The sequence below is a fragment of the Plasmodium vivax genome, chromosome 2, assembly GCF_000002415.2.
Source record: "Plasmodium vivax chromosome 2, whole genome shotgun sequence".
Classification (NCBI taxonomy): Eukaryota; Apicomplexa; class Aconoidasida; order Haemosporida; family Plasmodiidae; genus Plasmodium; species Plasmodium vivax.
This window is the reverse complement of record NC_009907.1, coordinates 653,089-671,275: the sequence shown is the minus strand read 5'-3', so window position 1 is coordinate 671,275 and position 18,187 is coordinate 653,089. Positions and strand designations below refer to the sequence as shown.

General features: G+C 43.0%; 2 protein-coding genes across 2 annotated transcripts; both read right to left on the bottom strand.

The window, feature by feature from the left end:
* Positions 1-218: 218 nt before the first annotated feature.
* PVX_081792 (hypothetical protein) lies at positions 219-15,146 on the bottom strand (the record flags this gene model as incomplete). The annotated part of the gene is made up of 1 exon (XM_001613584.1): positions 219-15,146. One exon carries the CDS (start codon positions 15,144-15,146, stop codon positions 219-221), a length of 14,928 nt encoding a protein of 4,975 aa, XP_001613634.1.
* Positions 15,147-16,374: 1,228 nt separating this feature from the next.
* PVX_081790 (hypothetical protein, conserved) lies at positions 16,375-17,381 on the bottom strand. Its single transcript, XM_001613583.1, has 2 exons — positions 16,962-17,381; positions 16,375-16,788 (listed from the first exon to the last, which is right to left on the bottom strand). Exon 1 carries the CDS (start codon positions 17,273-17,275, stop codon positions 16,982-16,984), a length of 294 nt encoding a protein of 97 aa, XP_001613633.1. The 5' UTR covers positions 17,276-17,381; the 3' UTR covers positions 16,375-16,788; positions 16,962-16,981.
* Between the last annotated feature and the right edge of the window lie 806 nt (positions 17,382-18,187).

The window sequence follows — 18,187 nt, the reverse complement described above, 5'->3', positions numbered from 1 at the left end:
ATTTTTTTATTCAAGATTTCCTTCTTTTCCCAGGTGATGGTTACTGGGGGGAGGTCGATGGCCAGCTCGTCGCTCAGGGTGAGGCACTGCGCAGGGTGAAAGGGGAAGGGCGTGAGAAAAGGGTGTGCGTGGGGTGCGGCGTTTGAGGTGCGACTCGTGAGGTGTGCCACGTGCGAAGTGATTGCGACAAATGGGGGCAGTAATTCGGGGCAACAAATCTAGTGACAACCCCGGGGTGACGGCGTTGCCAAACCGCACGCAGCACGCCCCCAGCTGGACCGCCCATCTGCGCTTACCCCCTCCGCGTCGCTCCACTGGGCGCCCTCGATGGACAAACAAGTTATCGTGAAGTGAACCGTATCGTCGAGCAGCTCCGCGGGGCTTGGCCCAATGGCCACTGACAACTCCAAGTCGTCCAGGGAGTTCCTAAATTTCGAAGCAGACAGTTGCCTAGTCGCTGTGATAAACGCCCTTGGGTAAAATAAACCACCCAGCCATATAAAATGGATGGACAATTTCTTGTCCAGCTTAAAGTGAGCCGTTATCGTGTCGTTATTTTTCTGATGATAAGCTTCCAAAGTGAGATCATCACTTGTGTTTCGGTTTCTGCTTCGACTTCTGCTTCGACTTCTGCTTCGACTTATGCTTCGACTTCTGCTCCTGCTTCTACCACTGCTCATACCCCTGCTCATACCCCTGCTCATAGCCTTCTGCTTGCTCCCGTTTACCTTCCCTTTTTCGTTCAGCTCCGTAGTTATGACTATTATTTGATAAAAACGACTAATTAACTCGCGTACCCAGTTTGTCAAATTCAAGTTAGTTGCATCACCATTGACAAGCCATCCAGGTGGCACGTTGAATGAGTTCAAGTCCTTAGCCAGTGCTCTCAATTTATTTGTGTATTTTAATTTTTCCTCTAACACATTTTTTAGCTGATTTAAGTTCCCCCTAATGACCTTTAAAAGGTCCCTAAAGAGGTGGTTCTCCCTCTCGAAGCACCTAAAAACGGCGTTACTCATGTTCTCTTCGTTTCTTTCTAAATCGGGAATGTACTGCGGTAGGCTATCCAAAATTTGGTTAATGAGTAAGACGTTTTCGTTCTGTGAGTACAGATGAGTGACCCTGCTTGCGGTGGACGATTCGGAGAGTCCGCCATCATCCTCCTCCTCAGAGGAGGAGGAAGAAGCGCCTTCTTCGCCCAGACCTACGTTTGCCCCTTTTTCCACATCACCCTCACCCGGGGAAACCACGGGGATGACGCGCTTATCCCCTTTTCTGTACAGCTCCATGCTCACGTTGTTCTCCTCCCCGAGCGCCTTCGTCAGAGGCGCATGAGGCAACGGCTCATAAACATCGGAGCAGCTTTTACTATACAAAATGTTCCACTTGCTTATAATGCTAAAATTCGTCCTAGTGGTTAGCAACCCTTCGGCTTGTTTTCCAAAGCCGAGCCATGCAGGTAAATCAGTGTTACTCATATTGCTGGTCCATTTTAGGTAGTCATTTAAATGTCTGAACAGATCTGGAGAGGTTAGCAAATCCTTTGCGGAGGAACTATTACAAATATTTAACTTAAAATCTGCTTCAAACGAATTAGAATTCATCAAATGCTCAATGAAGGTGTCTAAAATTTTCGAGTCCACCAGATTGTCCAATCTACCACCATACACCACCTCATTTAGAATTTTTTTTATGGCATCCCAAGGGATGTTGGAAGGGTCTATATGCTCAATGACGCTCTTCCCTATTTTCGTGGATGCTCTATCTAGCCAATTATCTACAACGGATAAAGCACAAGCTAAATCGGAGTCACCAAATTCGTATCCCTTGGTCCATCCGATGGGGGTGTATCTCCTTCTTTCCAAAATTATTGCATGCAGGAAGGAAACGAGGAAGTACAATCTCATTCTAGCGATCTTCGGATCTTCTAAATTTCGGTTCTCTAAAAATAAAGAGAATGTTCGCAGGATGGATGATTTAATACCTACCGGTGGCTCGAACATGAAGGTCAGAGATATACGCAGCAAATTGGGAGGAATTTTAGGGTTTATTTCCATCGTCAGAAATAGGCGAAAATTATGATTGGTCGTAGCTTTGTGTATGTTTTTCTCCAACTGATGGAGCCACTTGGGGGATAGGTGGATATTTTTTAGTAGGACCCAGCCTCCATTTTTTTGCGCAGATGATATGATTTTTTCTGCTGAGATGTAGCCTTCTTCCGAACCCATTGCAATGGAAGATAGGGACACTCTACATTTCTCACTCAGCTGTTGCACCTTGTTGCTGGGGTCAAATCCAGGGGCGCTTATCAGCACTATGGGGATATTCCCACTGGCATTTTCCTTCACATATTTCTCAAACTCGTTAGTCGATAGTTCAGGAATCCACAGGAAGTCCTTTCCGAGGATCACATTTATGAGCTTGTTAAAGCATTTGTCTAGCTTGTCTGGCCTGACTGCCTTAATAATTAGGGACTCCCTTAAGCAGGCTAAAATTTGATCTTCCTTCTTTGCACCATTTTGCGTGAGCATGTTAGCATTATCCGGGTTGCTCACACTATGGACGTACTGCCGATCTGCACCTCGATTCGGGACTACCCCCGATTCGTCTCTCTTCCCATTTTGCAGACCAAAATTTGGGGCACTAATTATGGACGAAATTAACTGCTCCGGCTCAGTGGAATGAATCAAATGGACCCACTTCTCCTTGTCATTTTGTATACTCTTCTTCAAATTTGCAAAAGATTTATGCTTCATCAAATTGTTCAGTGTGCTTATCTGTTCATCGGTATAATCTGGCAATAACCCCTTTTCAATTTTGTGCTCCTCCGAGGCTACCGTTGCCTCAACTTTATTATTGGCAAAATGATCCTTCAGCAAAAAGTGCAAATGGTTTGGGTCTATGTATATGCCCGGGTTGATAACCCCCTTGACGAAGCACAACTGCAAGGCGAACACGTATCTATCCTCTTGTAGCAACCCCCGAGCGACTCTATTGTACGTCAAAGAGAATAGCAAATTTTCTAAGCACTTCAACCGTTCTTCATAACCACTACTCTTCTTCACACTTGAGGGGGGTTCTTCGTAATTGTTACTCTTCTTCTCACTTGAGGGGAGTTCCTCCTTGCGCAACATATCTTTCATCAAATTAAAAAAAAAGTTCAAATCGTACTGATATAAAAAATTGATGCTTCCTAAATGTTGCAGGATGAAATATATCCTGGCGGCCCCTTGCGCTAGGGAGAGGTACTGGTTACTCACGTTTTCAATTTCTACCATCACTTCTTCGGCTATGCTCACTTCCCTAGACGCTTCCGCTGCTTGCACTTTGAGCTTCTCCATTGTGCTTATCACATTATCATCATCCAGTATGTTCCCCTTCACGTTGGACAGTTCCAGAAGAAGCGATTCTTCTAACTCTCTTATCTTCACTTTGTATTCGCCTTGCAGCTTTAGCAAATCGCACCTCTTCTTATCAATGTCGGGTCTCTCATTTTTTAGGATCATATTTAAACACTGGTTTTGCAGAGAAGATGGCGTTAGGGTAAAATTCACGAACGTCACTCGGCTGCACAAATCTGGGGTAAACTGAAAATGGGCATCTCTCGAGGTAAGAAATAAGTTGAACGCGGGGGAGTAATCAATTTCTGAATCTCCAATCGTTATTAATAAACGGCCGCCTTGCTTGTGCGTTTCCTGATTTAGCACCGAGTTAAGAATTGCGTCCACCTTTTCCACATCATATACTAGCAAGGTGGACCCAAATCGTAGTGCACTCTCCAAATGTTTTATAAAATTTTTATCCGAAAAGGAAGTTTTTACGATTTTTTTCTCCCTATACTGGTTAAGCAAAAAGGTGCTGGCCTGATCTGATGGGTCTATAATCATGGGGTACCTAATATAGCTGTTTATAATAATGGCATTTTCTATGGACAACTCGTCACTCGGTAATTCATTCGCTATCCACTGCAACCTCTCCGACGGTTTAGACAAAAATTCTATAAAAGATAAATCGTGTCTATGTTTTATGTGATGCATTTTTATAATTTCCCCCCAGGTTTTCTTCAATTTTTGTCTCTCGTAATGTTCAAAGAAGCCAATGTACGCACAGAACGCTGCCGCTAGGAGGCAGTCCCCCACAAATGTTTCGGAAGCTGCCTCCAAATTGATGAATGTCTCTGACCATCTTTCCTTTTCAGATTTTAAATTCTCAATTAGGCTAATAGATCTCTTTATTTTATTTTCCACATTTTCCATTTCTTGCTTAATGCTCTGCACTTGGCTAATTAGCTGAGCATAGTCATTCTTATATTGCACCAATTTTTTTTCCAGCTCCGAAATGATGTCCTTCTGCTCATTGTACTGGTCCTCCGCAATTCTGGTTTCTTCCTGCAGCTTCTCAATCTCGTTTTCCAAGGGCTGCACCGTTTCTAATATATTTAAAAAGGTGATAACCGATTCGACCCATTTTGCCAAAGGCCCAGCTGCGCGAGATGCTTTATTTATCCTCTCCACATCCCAATCAGTGTGACTTATTCGCTTCTTAATTTGGGCACTAGTTTGAGGCTTTACCATTTTCTTATCCAAGTAAAGGACTTTATTTATAAAATCCTGACCCTTCATAATTTTTCTCGCATCTTCCCATGTGACGCTTTTATCTCCTTCATTCATGATAAGTATGGCAACAGCTTCCACAGCATTTCTTACCAAAATGGGAGGGTTGGCCATAGCCCTTAATTCGTCAAAATTCTTCTTAGGGATATTTTTAACGGCTTCTTCTGCTTCTCGAAATTTGGGTTCTACTTCACTTAACTCTTTTCTAACAATTTCTTTTCTTTGCTCTATTATGATAAACTGTTCATCTAACTTTTTGGCTAGAATTTCCGCTTTCTTCTTCTTGTCTTCCGTTTCGGCTTGCTGTTCTATCATCAGCTTCATTTTTTCCTCCGCTTCTGTGTCCTTTTCGGCTAGGGTCTTTTTATTTATAGCTAGCGAATTCCTCAACTCCGCCACCTGCACTTCTGTATCCTTCAATTTGTTTAACCCTAAATTTAGGTGCTTCTTCTGATCAGAAACTTCTTCCTTCTTTTCCTCGATAATTTTCAAAAAGTGCTTTATAAAATCGAGAAAGTCCCTAGGCGTCATGTAATTATATTTACTGCCTTTCTTCAGGAGAACTCCGTTGATCCTCACAACGGAGTTGTGAATTTCGACTATGGCTCTGGATAGGTAATACGACTTGTTATCCTTATATTGGATCTTGCCACTTATCGGGCCCTCCTCTACACTGTCCATGTGGAAATTCTTATCCGGTAGGTCTAAATTATAAATAAATTCACTCGCAACTTGCAGTAGGGCACTATACGGCCAGTCGCCAAACCAGTCTATCACACATCTGTTGAACAAAGCCGGCGAAGTCGCTTGCCTGTTTGCAAAATCAGGGTTCGCTGGGTTCATGGTAAAAACAATGTGCAAATTTTTCTGAACCTGCTTTGTGAATTTCTTAAATATGTCTGACTCGTCTAAACCTACATTGGACCCGTACGCAGCTTTACACTCATTTATTAAGGCGGTGTAATTATCGCCTTCGAACAAGCCAGGCACTTCTCCACTAGCTAGCAAGGCATTCATTCTTTCTAGAAAGGCGGGCCCTAAAACGTTCGACTCGTCAAATATGAAAGTTATTTTCTCTTCCTTTATGCCAGATCGCTTCATCACACTTCTCAAATCGGATTCAAACGATTCAGTGCAGTAATTGCGTCCAGCTCGAATTTGAAAAACGGACAGCCCGTTGATCCATGAAACGAAGCGAGACAAAATGGTTTTCCCTGCCCCGGAAGCCCCCACAAGTAGCAGATGTCCCAAAGGCAATCTCAAAACTCGATCGATTCGTGTAATATGATCTAACACGTCGTCAAAAAGGACCAGCTGCACATTTATCTCCTCCTCATTAAAAACTTTTAACTTTGCCTTTATCAATTCCTTCAAATCTTTCTTGTCAATTTCTTTGTACTCATTCTGCACATACGAAGTGAACAGAATTGGCCTCTCCAAATCGGCCTCCCCAATGCCAGGGAAGCAGAATTTGAATATATCATCGATAATTTTATCTGTTTGTTTTTTCTCCTTCTTGTGAATAAGTCTATCCTGAAATATTCTCAGCCCCTCGCAGATGCACAACCGAACGAGGTCTCTTTTTTCCAACTGATCGCAATGTTCCAGCGTTTCGAATAAGGCCAGCTTCCACCTCGTCAGTTCTCTTGGGCTGTAAATATAATGAGGCTGCATATCTATGGTAAACGTTTCAGAAAATTTGGTGTAAAAATTCACCATCGCCAGGGTCAAATTGTCAGCCATATGAGACGCTTCTCCAAATTTGCGCAAAATGGCTCTATTGAAAGTACCATATATCTGCTTCAGCGATTCATACCCTGGAAAATCTACATACAGAATCGCCGTGTGCCTAAGAAATCGATTACTCAGCGGGTTTCTTCCCGCATCTGTTGGAGGGTTACACGCCCCGGCAAAGGTTATTCTCTCTATTTTTACCCAATTCCACTGATTATTGTTAGAGTCATATTTCCAGAAACCTTGCGATTCGTAGATCTGTCTCATGAACATGATGATCCTCTGTGTGTCGTACTTATCTGGGGTTGGCAAGTTTATCTCATCAGCGAAAATGATGAGCCATTTTCCTGGCTGCACCGGTCTTAACACCAATTCGCTGGTCGTCTTCACATACTCACAGTAGTGGTCAAATGTTTGAAGCAACAAATTTGGTAAAGAGCCCGAAGAAAAATTTAACGCGGCGATGTCAAATTCGGATGATTTCTTCAGGACAGATGTTAAAGTCATTGTCTTTCCCGAACCTGGAGGTCCACACAAAATGAATGGCTTCTTTAAATTTAGCCACCCTTCCAAAACGGTGGCGTGCCTTATCGTATCCATCGTTTCAATCACAAGAGTCGCATCGGATACTTCTCCTCTGTCTACATCTATCATTTCGACTCTCTCTTTCCAGCAATGCCATTCGCCGTCTTCAATATTGGGTTCGTAATCTAGCAGCGTTCTTGGCGCATCCGACGAATCCGTGTCGTCCATTTGGCTTCTTCTTCTCGACAGCTCGGCTGGCAAAGGAATGGAGCATATGGACTCAACATATATGGAGAATTTTTCCCGCGACTCAAGATTTAAAGAACCACCTATTCCCCACAAGATGCTCATGACTAGCCATTTCGAGATATACTTCTCTATATCTCCATCCGTAAGGGAGTTATTTGCCTTCTCATTTTTTACAACTAAATTGTCAATCCCCTTTTGCAGCAGGAGGCACGTACTTTCAATAGCCCTTATATATTCGTAATCCATCACGTGGTCAAAATTGCTAGCACCCAAAAGGCACTGGTGCACAAATTCGTTTTCTTCAAAGTAGTCGCTTATCAGGTTGATCGACCTAGATGCGATGCTTCTAAGAGGACATACATTCAATTCATCTTCATTTTCATCGAAAAATATGTGAGAGTTTTTCTTCATATGATCCATCAAATGGTCGCTTATCCTTATGTTTTCGTGGCTACTGCTCAGGGAATCGTTTGACGTCCTCTGGGCCGTCGTGGAGTCATCCAAACGTACACCGTCATTCTGAATGGTGGTGCTCTCACTGCTATTCATAATGAAGGCCCTAAATCGGTCCATTTTTCGCGGGTAGTCATGATTGCCATATTTCAGCTTCGCCAACTTATGCTTGAACAGCAGGGTGGGAGAGAGAATATCCCTCGAAAACCAGATCATGCCGCACCTACTGACAGTGGCCAAGGTAGCATGCTTCAACGTGTCGACTTCGAACAAAATGCGCACACTTTCAGGTATCGGCAAACGCTCTCCATTTGGCAAAGTCAGCAATTTATTATCATCCAAGACACTATTCAAATTTTCAGCCCATTCAGGATCTACATCACCGTCAAAAATGATCCACTGCCTTTTGGTAGCATTCCCTGACTGTGCTGAATTGTAAAGAATCTTCCTCAATATAGCTGTAAAAACTCCATCGGTCCACTCCAAATTTATGTTATCTAATTTCCCATATATTTCTTCCTTGTCTAAAGACTTCGCATCGATAATGTAACTCACCCCTTTGATGTTGTCCAGCGCTTCCAACGCGTCTAGCAATACTTTCCATGCGCTGCTCTTTCCTGTCCCAACATCCCCCACTAGCATAACCCCGTGTTGCAATTTCATTATCTGATATATCTGGCATATTTTCGTTACCCATTTTTCTTCAGGGGTGTAAAATCTTGACTTGCATATGCGGTGTATTTCGTTCACTAGTGCCTTCTCCTCAAAGGGGGCTATATTTATGTTGGGGAATACTCCCGTTAGTAAGCTTCTTATCAGAAGGATGTCACTCGAAACTAGCTTCGGGTAAACCGTGTCGCACACTGATTTGAGAAGTAGGTTTTGCTCCATTTCGACCACGCTTTCGGTGGGGCTCTCCCCCTTGGCGCTGCTCCCCATGTTGCCATTCCCCCGGTTGTCATTCCCCGTAGCATCATCTCGACTCGTTCCCTCTTCCCCTCCACCATGTGCACCCTCCAAAAGAGCCTGCCTCTTCAAATTGCCTGCAGAATTCAACACACTCTTGAGTGACCGCAATCCAAAGTCGTAGTGAGGCTGCTTGGACAACTGCTCAGAACATAACTCAAAGAGAGACACTATTTTGCTGGACAAATGCTCTGCACTGATGAAGCCTTGGGAAAATAGAGTCACTTCAACTATGAGTTGCTTGTTCGGCTCGATCATGGCAAAGCTTCTAAACAGCTGCTTCAGATTGTCAGGCAAGTTTGACCTCCCAGCGTACCCCGGGTTCATGGTCACAAAAATGCCCACATTTTTATTTAGCCCGATTTTTTTGTTCAAAATTTCAATTTCGTTTTTCCTCTGAGCTAGACTCGTTTGAATCGTCAAAATTTGCTCAGAGACGGCAGACAGGATTCTCTCCTCCAGTCTGTTAAACTCGTCGAAGCATCCCCAAGCCCCCACTTGGCACAACCCAACGAAGATTCTCCCCATAGCGGTGAAGTCAAACGACTCATCACAGTTAAAAACGAGAACGTATCTTCCAAGTTGAGCCCCCAATGCTTTTACACTTTCAGTTTTGCCTGTCCCAGCGGGGCCGAAGGGGTTTCCCCCCAATTTCATCTTCAGTGCCTGGGTTAGGGTTAAGAAGCACGCATCGGTTAACTTAGTTTGAACCAACTTTTCGCACATGCCCAGGTATTCATACCCATACTCGAACGTCGCATCTGCCATTTTGATCACCAAATTGACGCCACTATTCGTTTTGCTAGGATCCCAGTAGAATCTCATATACTGCAGCCAGGTAAAGTTGTGGACGCTTCGAACGTTTTTTTCTATGAGGGCACGTATGACATCTCTCTGGTGGACCAGCTCTGTTATCATTTGCACAATTTTTTGCCTCGTCCTGTGATCCCTCTGCTTGACGACGCTCACGGCTAAGAATTTTAGCAGGGAAACGCAGATCTGTTCGCTCCTTTGGAAAGTACACCCCCCGGGGTTCTGCTCACTTGAAGCATCACCGCTTACCGCCACACCCTGCATATCCCCTTCAATGTTGGAGGTCCACAATATCTGCAGACACAGCAAAACAATTTGGTTGGGGTACTTGGATGCCCACTCCAGAATTTTGTTGTTCCCACTGGAATTGGCGCATTCGAGCACATCCATCTGTAGGACCTCCTTCGCAGCTTTGTCTAGGCAGTTCTGCAGGGTAGCCTTCATGTAAATCTCCAACGTTATGAGCCACTCTTTTAACGTTTTATAGGCACTTAAGCAAATGGGCTCTTCAAAAAATACTTCCTCCCCTTCTCTAGACGACATCCCAAGTATCACATCACTGGTGTTCTCCCTTATGATGAAGGAGCTAATGCCTGCAAACATCTTGTTCACATTTCTTTGGATCACCTTAGCATCTTTGGAATTTCCAATCATTTCTAGTAAATCTTCATCCCCTACAAAATAAAATCTTGGGAACTGATTTCTTTGTTTCTCAAGGTACTCCCCCAGCGCCTTCTGGATCTTAGACAGCGAATCGGACAGCCGATCCAGCTGCTTTTGAAATCCCTCCATCTGAAAAACTTCCATCAACTTCGGCTTCTCACTCGTTTTCCTCATGATGTTAATAAAATCAGCGTCGATAATTTTGAACCTATTATACTCTTGAGGTAGTAGCGACTTGATATCTGAGGACCCCTTCAACACGCCTTCTAAGTATACCCACTTCCTCTGTACATTCATCCAGACATCTAACAAATTTCGTAACCTGTTTAACTTTTCATCCCACGTGAGGGTCTCTTCTTCGAAAATTTTCACGTAGGAGGATATCTTCATAGATTGCAGCGCATTCAGGTGATCATCAATTGTAGAAAAGATATCATTCCATCCTTTTATCAGTTTGCACTTATTTTGATACTGAACTAGCTCCAGTTCGTACTCATTCCAGGTGTCTTTCAACCCTCTGAGGAATTCCTCCAATGCCATTTCGCCTTGTGACTGATTTAGAATTTCTCGTAGAGCATTCTCATGCGAGCTCAAATTGAGGGACCACAAATTTCCTAGGGTTAACTTGTTATAGTATATCTTTATTTGCAACTTGTGTAGTATCACTCTCCAATGTCTGTCCTTGAGCGACTCCGACTTCAGGTCCAGCAACAATCCGTAGGTCTTTAAATACTGCTGTATTTCTCCTTGGACGCTGTCAAATATTTCGTACTGCCTATACTTGGCGGGTATTCTCTTTATACAGTCTAGTAACCCATTCAGAGTGCTTCTAACACTTTTGGGTTCTACATTACACCACAGCATTTTTTTCACCTCAGAGATGGTCGCGTAAATGGCTTTTAACTCATCCCATATGCCTTTCACACACGCTATTTCTTCTTTCAAAATGTTGGGGGATACATGGAACCCATTTTCCGATTCTTCGCTTCGAATCTTCATCAGTTTTTTTATCCTTTCTGATATTTCATACTGCCCATTCGTTACATCAATTCTGCTTTCAAAAGCGCTTATAATTTGTAAAGCCTTCGCACTGTTTGTATTCCCGTGGGATGGCTTATTTTTGTTCCATTCGTCGAATAGGACCTGTATGCTATTCTGCACGTTGGCATCGAATTCTAGAACTAAGCTTTGTATATAAGGGAAGTAATCCTTCACTAGCTTTATTTGATAACTGCATATCTGATTTACCGTCTCAACTTTTCCAATGACGTTATCGATGTAGACCCAGCTGGTTGGAAAGGCGTACCGCTGCTTCTCCAGAAGCACTTCGCTCTGCTTCAGCACATCACAGCGGCTGTCCCATTCGGCACCCTTCGTGCTAATCTGATTAATCTTCTCTATAAATGTGTACACACTGTTGCATATTCTAGAGAGCACCTCCATATCGTGCGTGTTGATAATCGCTATGATATCCTTTGGGGCCATAGACAAAATGTGCATGGCTGTAATTTCAGTCTCACTGGTCACTTCCGCCTGGAGAGTTAAGTCGTTCAATGCCTTCTCTATCTCCTCCTTTAACACCACAATTTTTTCTGATAACTTTTTAGAAAATTCAGATACAATTTCCTTTTGCCAATTTTCAAACTTAGAACTGACCTTCGACTGAAGAATTCTATAGTCTATGACAATCGGTCCGAAGTTCTTCTCCGTGTCGAGTGTATCAAAGGTGTATTCCGTTTCCCTAATTTCGTTCATGAAGCCTTTCCACGTCTGTATGTCTTCACCAAAGCTTGTAATGATGTCTCCGATTTCGATTTTCCACAGGGTGTTATACTGCAGCCACATGGATTCGTATTTCCTCGCCTTCTCCACCGTGGTGTGAATGGAGTCTATCGCGTCTTCGTACACTTGCTTGTCTATAAAGTGGATGATGTGCCGGTAGGTGTTATCCAGCACGACGTCGCTAGTGGGATCGCCCCCCGTTTCGCTGCCTATTTGGATACTTTCCGTCGTCCTGTCCTTCTTCTGATATATATTCTTAACCCTAGGAATTCCGCAAATCGTGTTTATGGCCTCCGCCAACCTGGAGTACCACATCTGCCTCATCGCGTCAATCGACGGGTGCAGATAAAACTTCTGATTGATTATCTTAAATTCGTGCGTCGTTTCCTTCACTATGAATTTCTTCCCCTTCTGGTTCCCACCGGACCAGTTTACAAATTCGCCTGTCCAGGCTTTTATGACCTCCTCAAGTCGAGCCGTCAAAATTTTATTCAAAAGTTTGTTCAGCTCCTCAATCCAAATATGCACATTTCGGTAATGCTCCAGGTACAGCTCATCCGCTTTCTCCTGAATGGATTTCACCAACTTGGTAACTTCGTTCCCCTCGATGCTTATTTCGCACGCTTTTATCCTATCTAGGGTATCCAGAACGAAGGAATTTTTCCGGACAGCTTCATCCACCATGGACTCAAACGTGTTAACCACCTCGGTCAACTTCCTTACATACGTCTCCAGCACATCCGAATCCCAGTGTAGGCCAATCCCCTCCTTGATTTTCTCCTGGACATTATTATGTATGGACGCCACCAACTTTGTTATGGTCGAATTGAAGGGCACCACTTTCGCTTCGTTCTCCATGAAGAGGCATATTTTCATGTAACTCCTAAACGTCTTCTGCAGAGTTAAGGCGTAGGGGTATATCAATTTGGTCTCATCTGCCTTCACCTTTATCGAGTAGGGGACTCTCAAATTGATGGACTGTAAATATCGAACCTCCTTAAACAAGTTAAAAAATTCAAAATCGTAGTTTGCCATAATTTCGAAATTTTTTACTCCCAACTTTTTTATCTTAACAATTTTCTCGTACATGTCAAACTTATCTGCGTTTTTCACCCCCTTCAGCCATTTTTCAAACGTCTTATTTTGCGACAGGAGGGTCTTAAAATTGTCAATACTTTGCCGCAAATTCTTCCCTTCAGAGTGCTGCTCCCATCCTCTTCCCAGCACATTTTCTATCCTCTTGAGGGAGTCCTCCAACTTCCGTTCAATCTGCTTAGCCCAGATGATGGACCCAGCCACCAAGGGAATGTCCCTAATGGTTGACACCTTTTCGGAGGGGCTTTTCACATACCCATTAATGTACACCATTTGGAGTTTCCTCAAATCGTCCACAACAATTTGTATTAAACTATTTTGGTACTCCTGTATAGCACCTCTAATTTTGGGTCTAAAAAATAACGGGTTGAATTTCGAGAAGGCGTTAAACATTTCGGTGGATGTTTTGGCCCCGCCCAATTGGTCCCTCAACTTGAACGTAATTTGGGACTCCACTTTGTTAACCCTCGATTCGTAAGACAGTTTCGATTTTTCCCACAGCTCTTCCCCCGTTTTGGACAAATCCAGAGCATCCAACGGTAAAAAAATATCATACGCTGAATTTATATCCTTTAGGAGATTCACCCCCACTGTTCTGTCGTCTCCGAACACCTTTGTGATAACCGCCTTAAACTTCTGATGCTGCTTCCTGAACTTCCTTATTTCGTCTAACCTTTCTTGCAGATTTATATGCTCGAATACCATTTTGGCAGGTGCCCTTTCGTTGAAACTCCTCTTTTTTATGAGTTCCCTCACCATATCTTTGAACACCCTCATTTCGTCATTCCATAGGCGAAACACCTCCATGCATCCAGAAATGAGCACGTCGAATTCTTGGTAATCCATGCTTAGCAATGCCTGCGGTGAGAGTACCTTCTTCAGGGTGTTCCCCAAATCTCTAGATAAAGCCTCCACAAAATTGTACGACCTAGATAGGGGATACTTGGTTGTATTTTTTAACTTCTTCAAATGGGTAAAGATAATTCTTACAGCCTGGATAATCTGCTGAACCGTCTGCGCTCCTAGAAGGTCATCTATGGGGAAGTCCTTCATCAAAATGTTTACATTTAGGACGTACTCCTTTGACTGCTTCAGTTGGATGTCACTATCAAAAGACATCGTCGCAAAATACCTCTTGGCACTCTTCAAAATTTGTAGCGTTAAGAGCACCTCGGGAGTCCTTAGCTGATTTTCTAGCTGAGAAAGAGCATTTTCATACCCGATCCAAAAATTTATCTCTGCTAATGCACTCCCGCTTTTAAAGTCTCCATTCAGTCTAGTTAGCTTTTGTATTTCCTCAACCCATTTGGTGACATCCTTCTGTAACTGATTTAGAAATTCTTGAGACTCACACAGCGCTTTTAATTTCTCTGGTTTTATTTCATCCACGTTTGGGTACTCCCGTACTAACTCTTTTATCCGCCTGTCTACACTTAAATTTATGATAGGGATGTTCAAATCGATTTGAGCATTCTTCATGGAGATGAGAAGTTCATTCAGCTTCTTCGACACGTTGGTCATTAGAACGTTCGATAGTTTATTTTCTCCTTCGTATGTTAGGTATTTATTCCCCCCTGCGGTGGTGCTGCTAGCGGAGGTACCAGCGAGACCGCCACTACCTTCAAGTTCTTTCCTACCGTAACCGTTTGGAGTAAAATCCTTAGCAGCTGCACTGTGGGCAGCACAGGAAGAAGCGGCATCAAATATCGTGTTAAAACCTTGCGATAAATATAAGTATACCAAATCCAGGGGAGTATTGCAATCGTGCTGTCCACAAACAAACATGAGCAATTCGTTCGACAAGTTTGTTTTGTTATTTCCTTTGTCCGTCTGGTCGTGCATGGCTAAAAAGTTTTCTTTGTTTCGTTTCATGAAAGCTATGGCAACGCTTTTCGTCACGCATTTGTAGTTGATGTTCAGCTCGACGAAAAGGACATGTCCTGGTTCCTTCTCCAGCTTCGCCCCTCCTTCCGCTCCTTCGGGAGCACATGCGGTTGATTCTTCCTCCCGTTCAGCCCCTTCCTGGGAGGCACTTCTTGAGTGCCCGTTTCTGTCCGACCCCTCATTATCCGCGTCTTCTTTTTTCTCCTTCCCGATAACGATCAGGTTTACATTTTTGTCGCCCATAAATCTTCTTATTTTCTCCTCCTCCTTTTTCGCCAACACAGATTGTAGCTCCTTCCTGGAGCAGTCCAAAACGGTTGGGCATATTTCAAGGAAGTAGTTTATCAGGTGCGTTTTCTCCAGCTCCATTTTGGGGGGGTCCTCCTAAAATGGGTTCCTCCGATTGGATTACCTATCTTTCGCTTCTCCTTTGTGACTAATTCACAAATCGGTTGAACGAATCGCCCAACAAACTCGCTAAGCGTGCACGCGTGGACACACCTTCCTCATCGCAGTGCCGCTAATTCGTGAAGTTCCACGCGGATGCAGCGGCTGCACCCGTTTAACTCCACAAAATGAACGCCCCAGTGGGGAGTTCCCACACATGAAAGGAAAGTCTAAAACGGGGGTAAAAATAATTAACACGTGACTAAATGTACATACAGTTACATACGCTCTAAAGGCCTGCACAAGCAACGGGGGGAAAAAAAAAACATTAAATACCCCCTACAAACGCACTTCTCATCAGAGCAACGAAGGCACAAAAAAGGGGGAAAAAATAACACCCTGTTGTGCAAATACCAAGTTTATTCTCGTGTATCTTTTTCCCTTTCGCTAAAACAACAAACGTGAAGTGTGCAGTGCAAAATGTATATTAACAAAGTACGTTAGATCAAAAAAAAGAAAAAAAGCCTGTCCACAGACACGCAAAAACTAACACAGAAATAATTTCATTGAACTGTGGACTTTCTGATCTTATCGCAAAGTCTTATGTTAACATTTTTCCGCAACTTTTTTTCACCACAAAGGGGTACACATACAGGAAAATGTTCTTCCCTTTTTGAGATAAATAAATCAGGTAGGCAAAATGTGCTACGTATGTATTAAGCACTTTTTATGCAAAAATAAAGGTCTTTTTTTTTTTTTTTTTTTTTTTGGCGTGTGCAAAGATTTCTACTTACAAAAACAGTGCACGGAATGCACCCGCAGGAAAATAACCTTTTTGTTTTTTTTTTTACGTTTAATTTTTTACTCCATTTTTTAAGACTGACATGTCGTACAAATTGGCGAAGACTTCAATTTTTTTGTCGATTAATACCAGAATAAATCTTCCCAAAATGGTTATTTGCTCTGACCCACGTTGGAAATGTGAAAAGTCTACTATCCTTCCCACGTTCGTAAATATGTCCCCCACTTTGCACATGCACATATGCACCCTTTTTTTTGAAAAATATCAGGGCGCATGCTCCCTTACATAGCGGCAACATGCATGCATATGCACATGCCTCATAGTGGATTAGTGGACGGCTTTTTTGAAGAGCGCCTACAACCCTTTTGTGGCAAAACGTTTTTCCTCTTCAAAGGGCAATTCGAAAAAAGGCATTCCCTCACCTTTTACGTGTCGTTATTATTTCTTTGGTTATGTGTGCATGAACAGGTTAAAAAAAAAAAATAAAATAAAATAATGGTGTGCACGCCTACAGGCTTCAAGCGGTGGAAATGCTTCCAACCTATCTACACTAAGAAAAGGAAATCTTCACCGTTTTCTGGACAAAGGACATCCTAACAACAAGGGTTTTTTTTTTATTTTATTTTTTTCGTTTTGTTCTTCTCATTGTGAGGAAGTCCCCCTAGCAAAATCTTCCCCTATTTTTTTGCGTATTAACATTTCTTCATGGAGGGGGGTACACACGCACACGTGTATCCCTGCATGAGCTCACTTATGTATGTACACCCACGGGAAGTAAAATATTCCTCCTCATTAACATCCTCACGCTGCAAATTAAATAACCTGCAATAAAAAAAAAAAACAGATCATTTTCTGCAAATCGTGTAAACGTACCAGTCGATTTAAGGACATCCCTACACATGCACACGTTCACACGTGCACACGTGCACACGTGCACACAGACAGGTAAATACCCATGTGCAACGTACCCTTTGGATGCACAGCTGCTTACTCACCGAAGTGCGCTTCCACTCTGTTAGCCGTGCTTGAAAATGAGAAACTCCACGTGGTCTAACTTAAAATGTAAAGCATTGTACACTTCGTGGGTACAGAAGAAGCCAAACTTATATCCTATAATAATATGCCATCCCTTTTCATTAAAATCGAAAACTTCTTTTATTTTGTCTCGCAAAGCTATCGTCGCGCATCTCCAGGAATTTATTTTATTGTTATTTATGTTGTGGTACACTTCCTTTGCCACATTTATTAGCTTTATTTTTTTTTCCTCGTTCATATGTTCATACAGAATGTTACATTGGGGTTCCTCCATTGTTTCGCTGCGTGCGTGCCTGCGCTTCAGCTTACGTGTGTGTTGGTAATTGTTTACGGCCGTATTCGCGCTCTGCCTTTTTTTTTACCCGTGTGTCCACACACCTATATTTTTGCATGTGCATACTTCGGTCATTTTGGAAGAAGAGTACCTCCAAATGTTGGCAATTCGGGGGAGAATAAAAAAGGATTACGAATCGGGAAAAATTGAACTCGTCAATAAAAAATAGTAACGCTATTGTGCGGCCAATCTTTTTTTTTTTTTTACAAAAATTTGACTTGCGTAGACTTGCAAGACAAGTTCTCGCGCGGCGGTGCGCAAATATGCATAAGCAATTCAAAGCGGTCTCATTTAAAACCTTTTCAGTTCACATAGTTCCTCCATTTTGCCATTATGTGGTGGGAAACTTGCGCTCATGTATGTTACTGCAAAGAGGAATGCGCGATGGAAAAAAAAAAAAAAAACGAAGCGAAGCGAGGTGAAATAAATTGGGTCCACTGTACCTTTCAAGTGAGACGCTTTTTCTGGGCTCCAAACGCATAAGTGTAAGAGGAGGAACTTTCCAATTTTGCATGGAACGCACATCAGATTCGCCTTCTCCATAAGGAATGCATACCAAGCTAATGTTGAGAAAATTACCCCCTCCCTTCCAAAAGGGTTCCAGAGAGTGGCCGCCTCTCACCGCGGTGAAATTGCGTGCAAAAAACATTTTTGCAAAATTAAGTTGCAAGAAAAGGCTATTTATTTATTTTTCCACACGAGTGTGCCACAAGTGGGTAACAAGACAACACGATTCGAGGCTCCCCCCATTTGCAAAAGGAACAGTTCATGGCTCTTCGATTATGGCCAATTCACGTTTTCACATCACTTCGTAAACGCAAAAGGGTGTTTCTCCTTGAGCGATGGTGCGTC

Coding starts and splice junctions, on each gene's coding strand:
- PVX_081790 (XM_001613583.1), bottom strand. CDS start 17,275: ATGGAGGAACCCCAATGTAACATTCTGTATGAACATATGAACGAGGAA.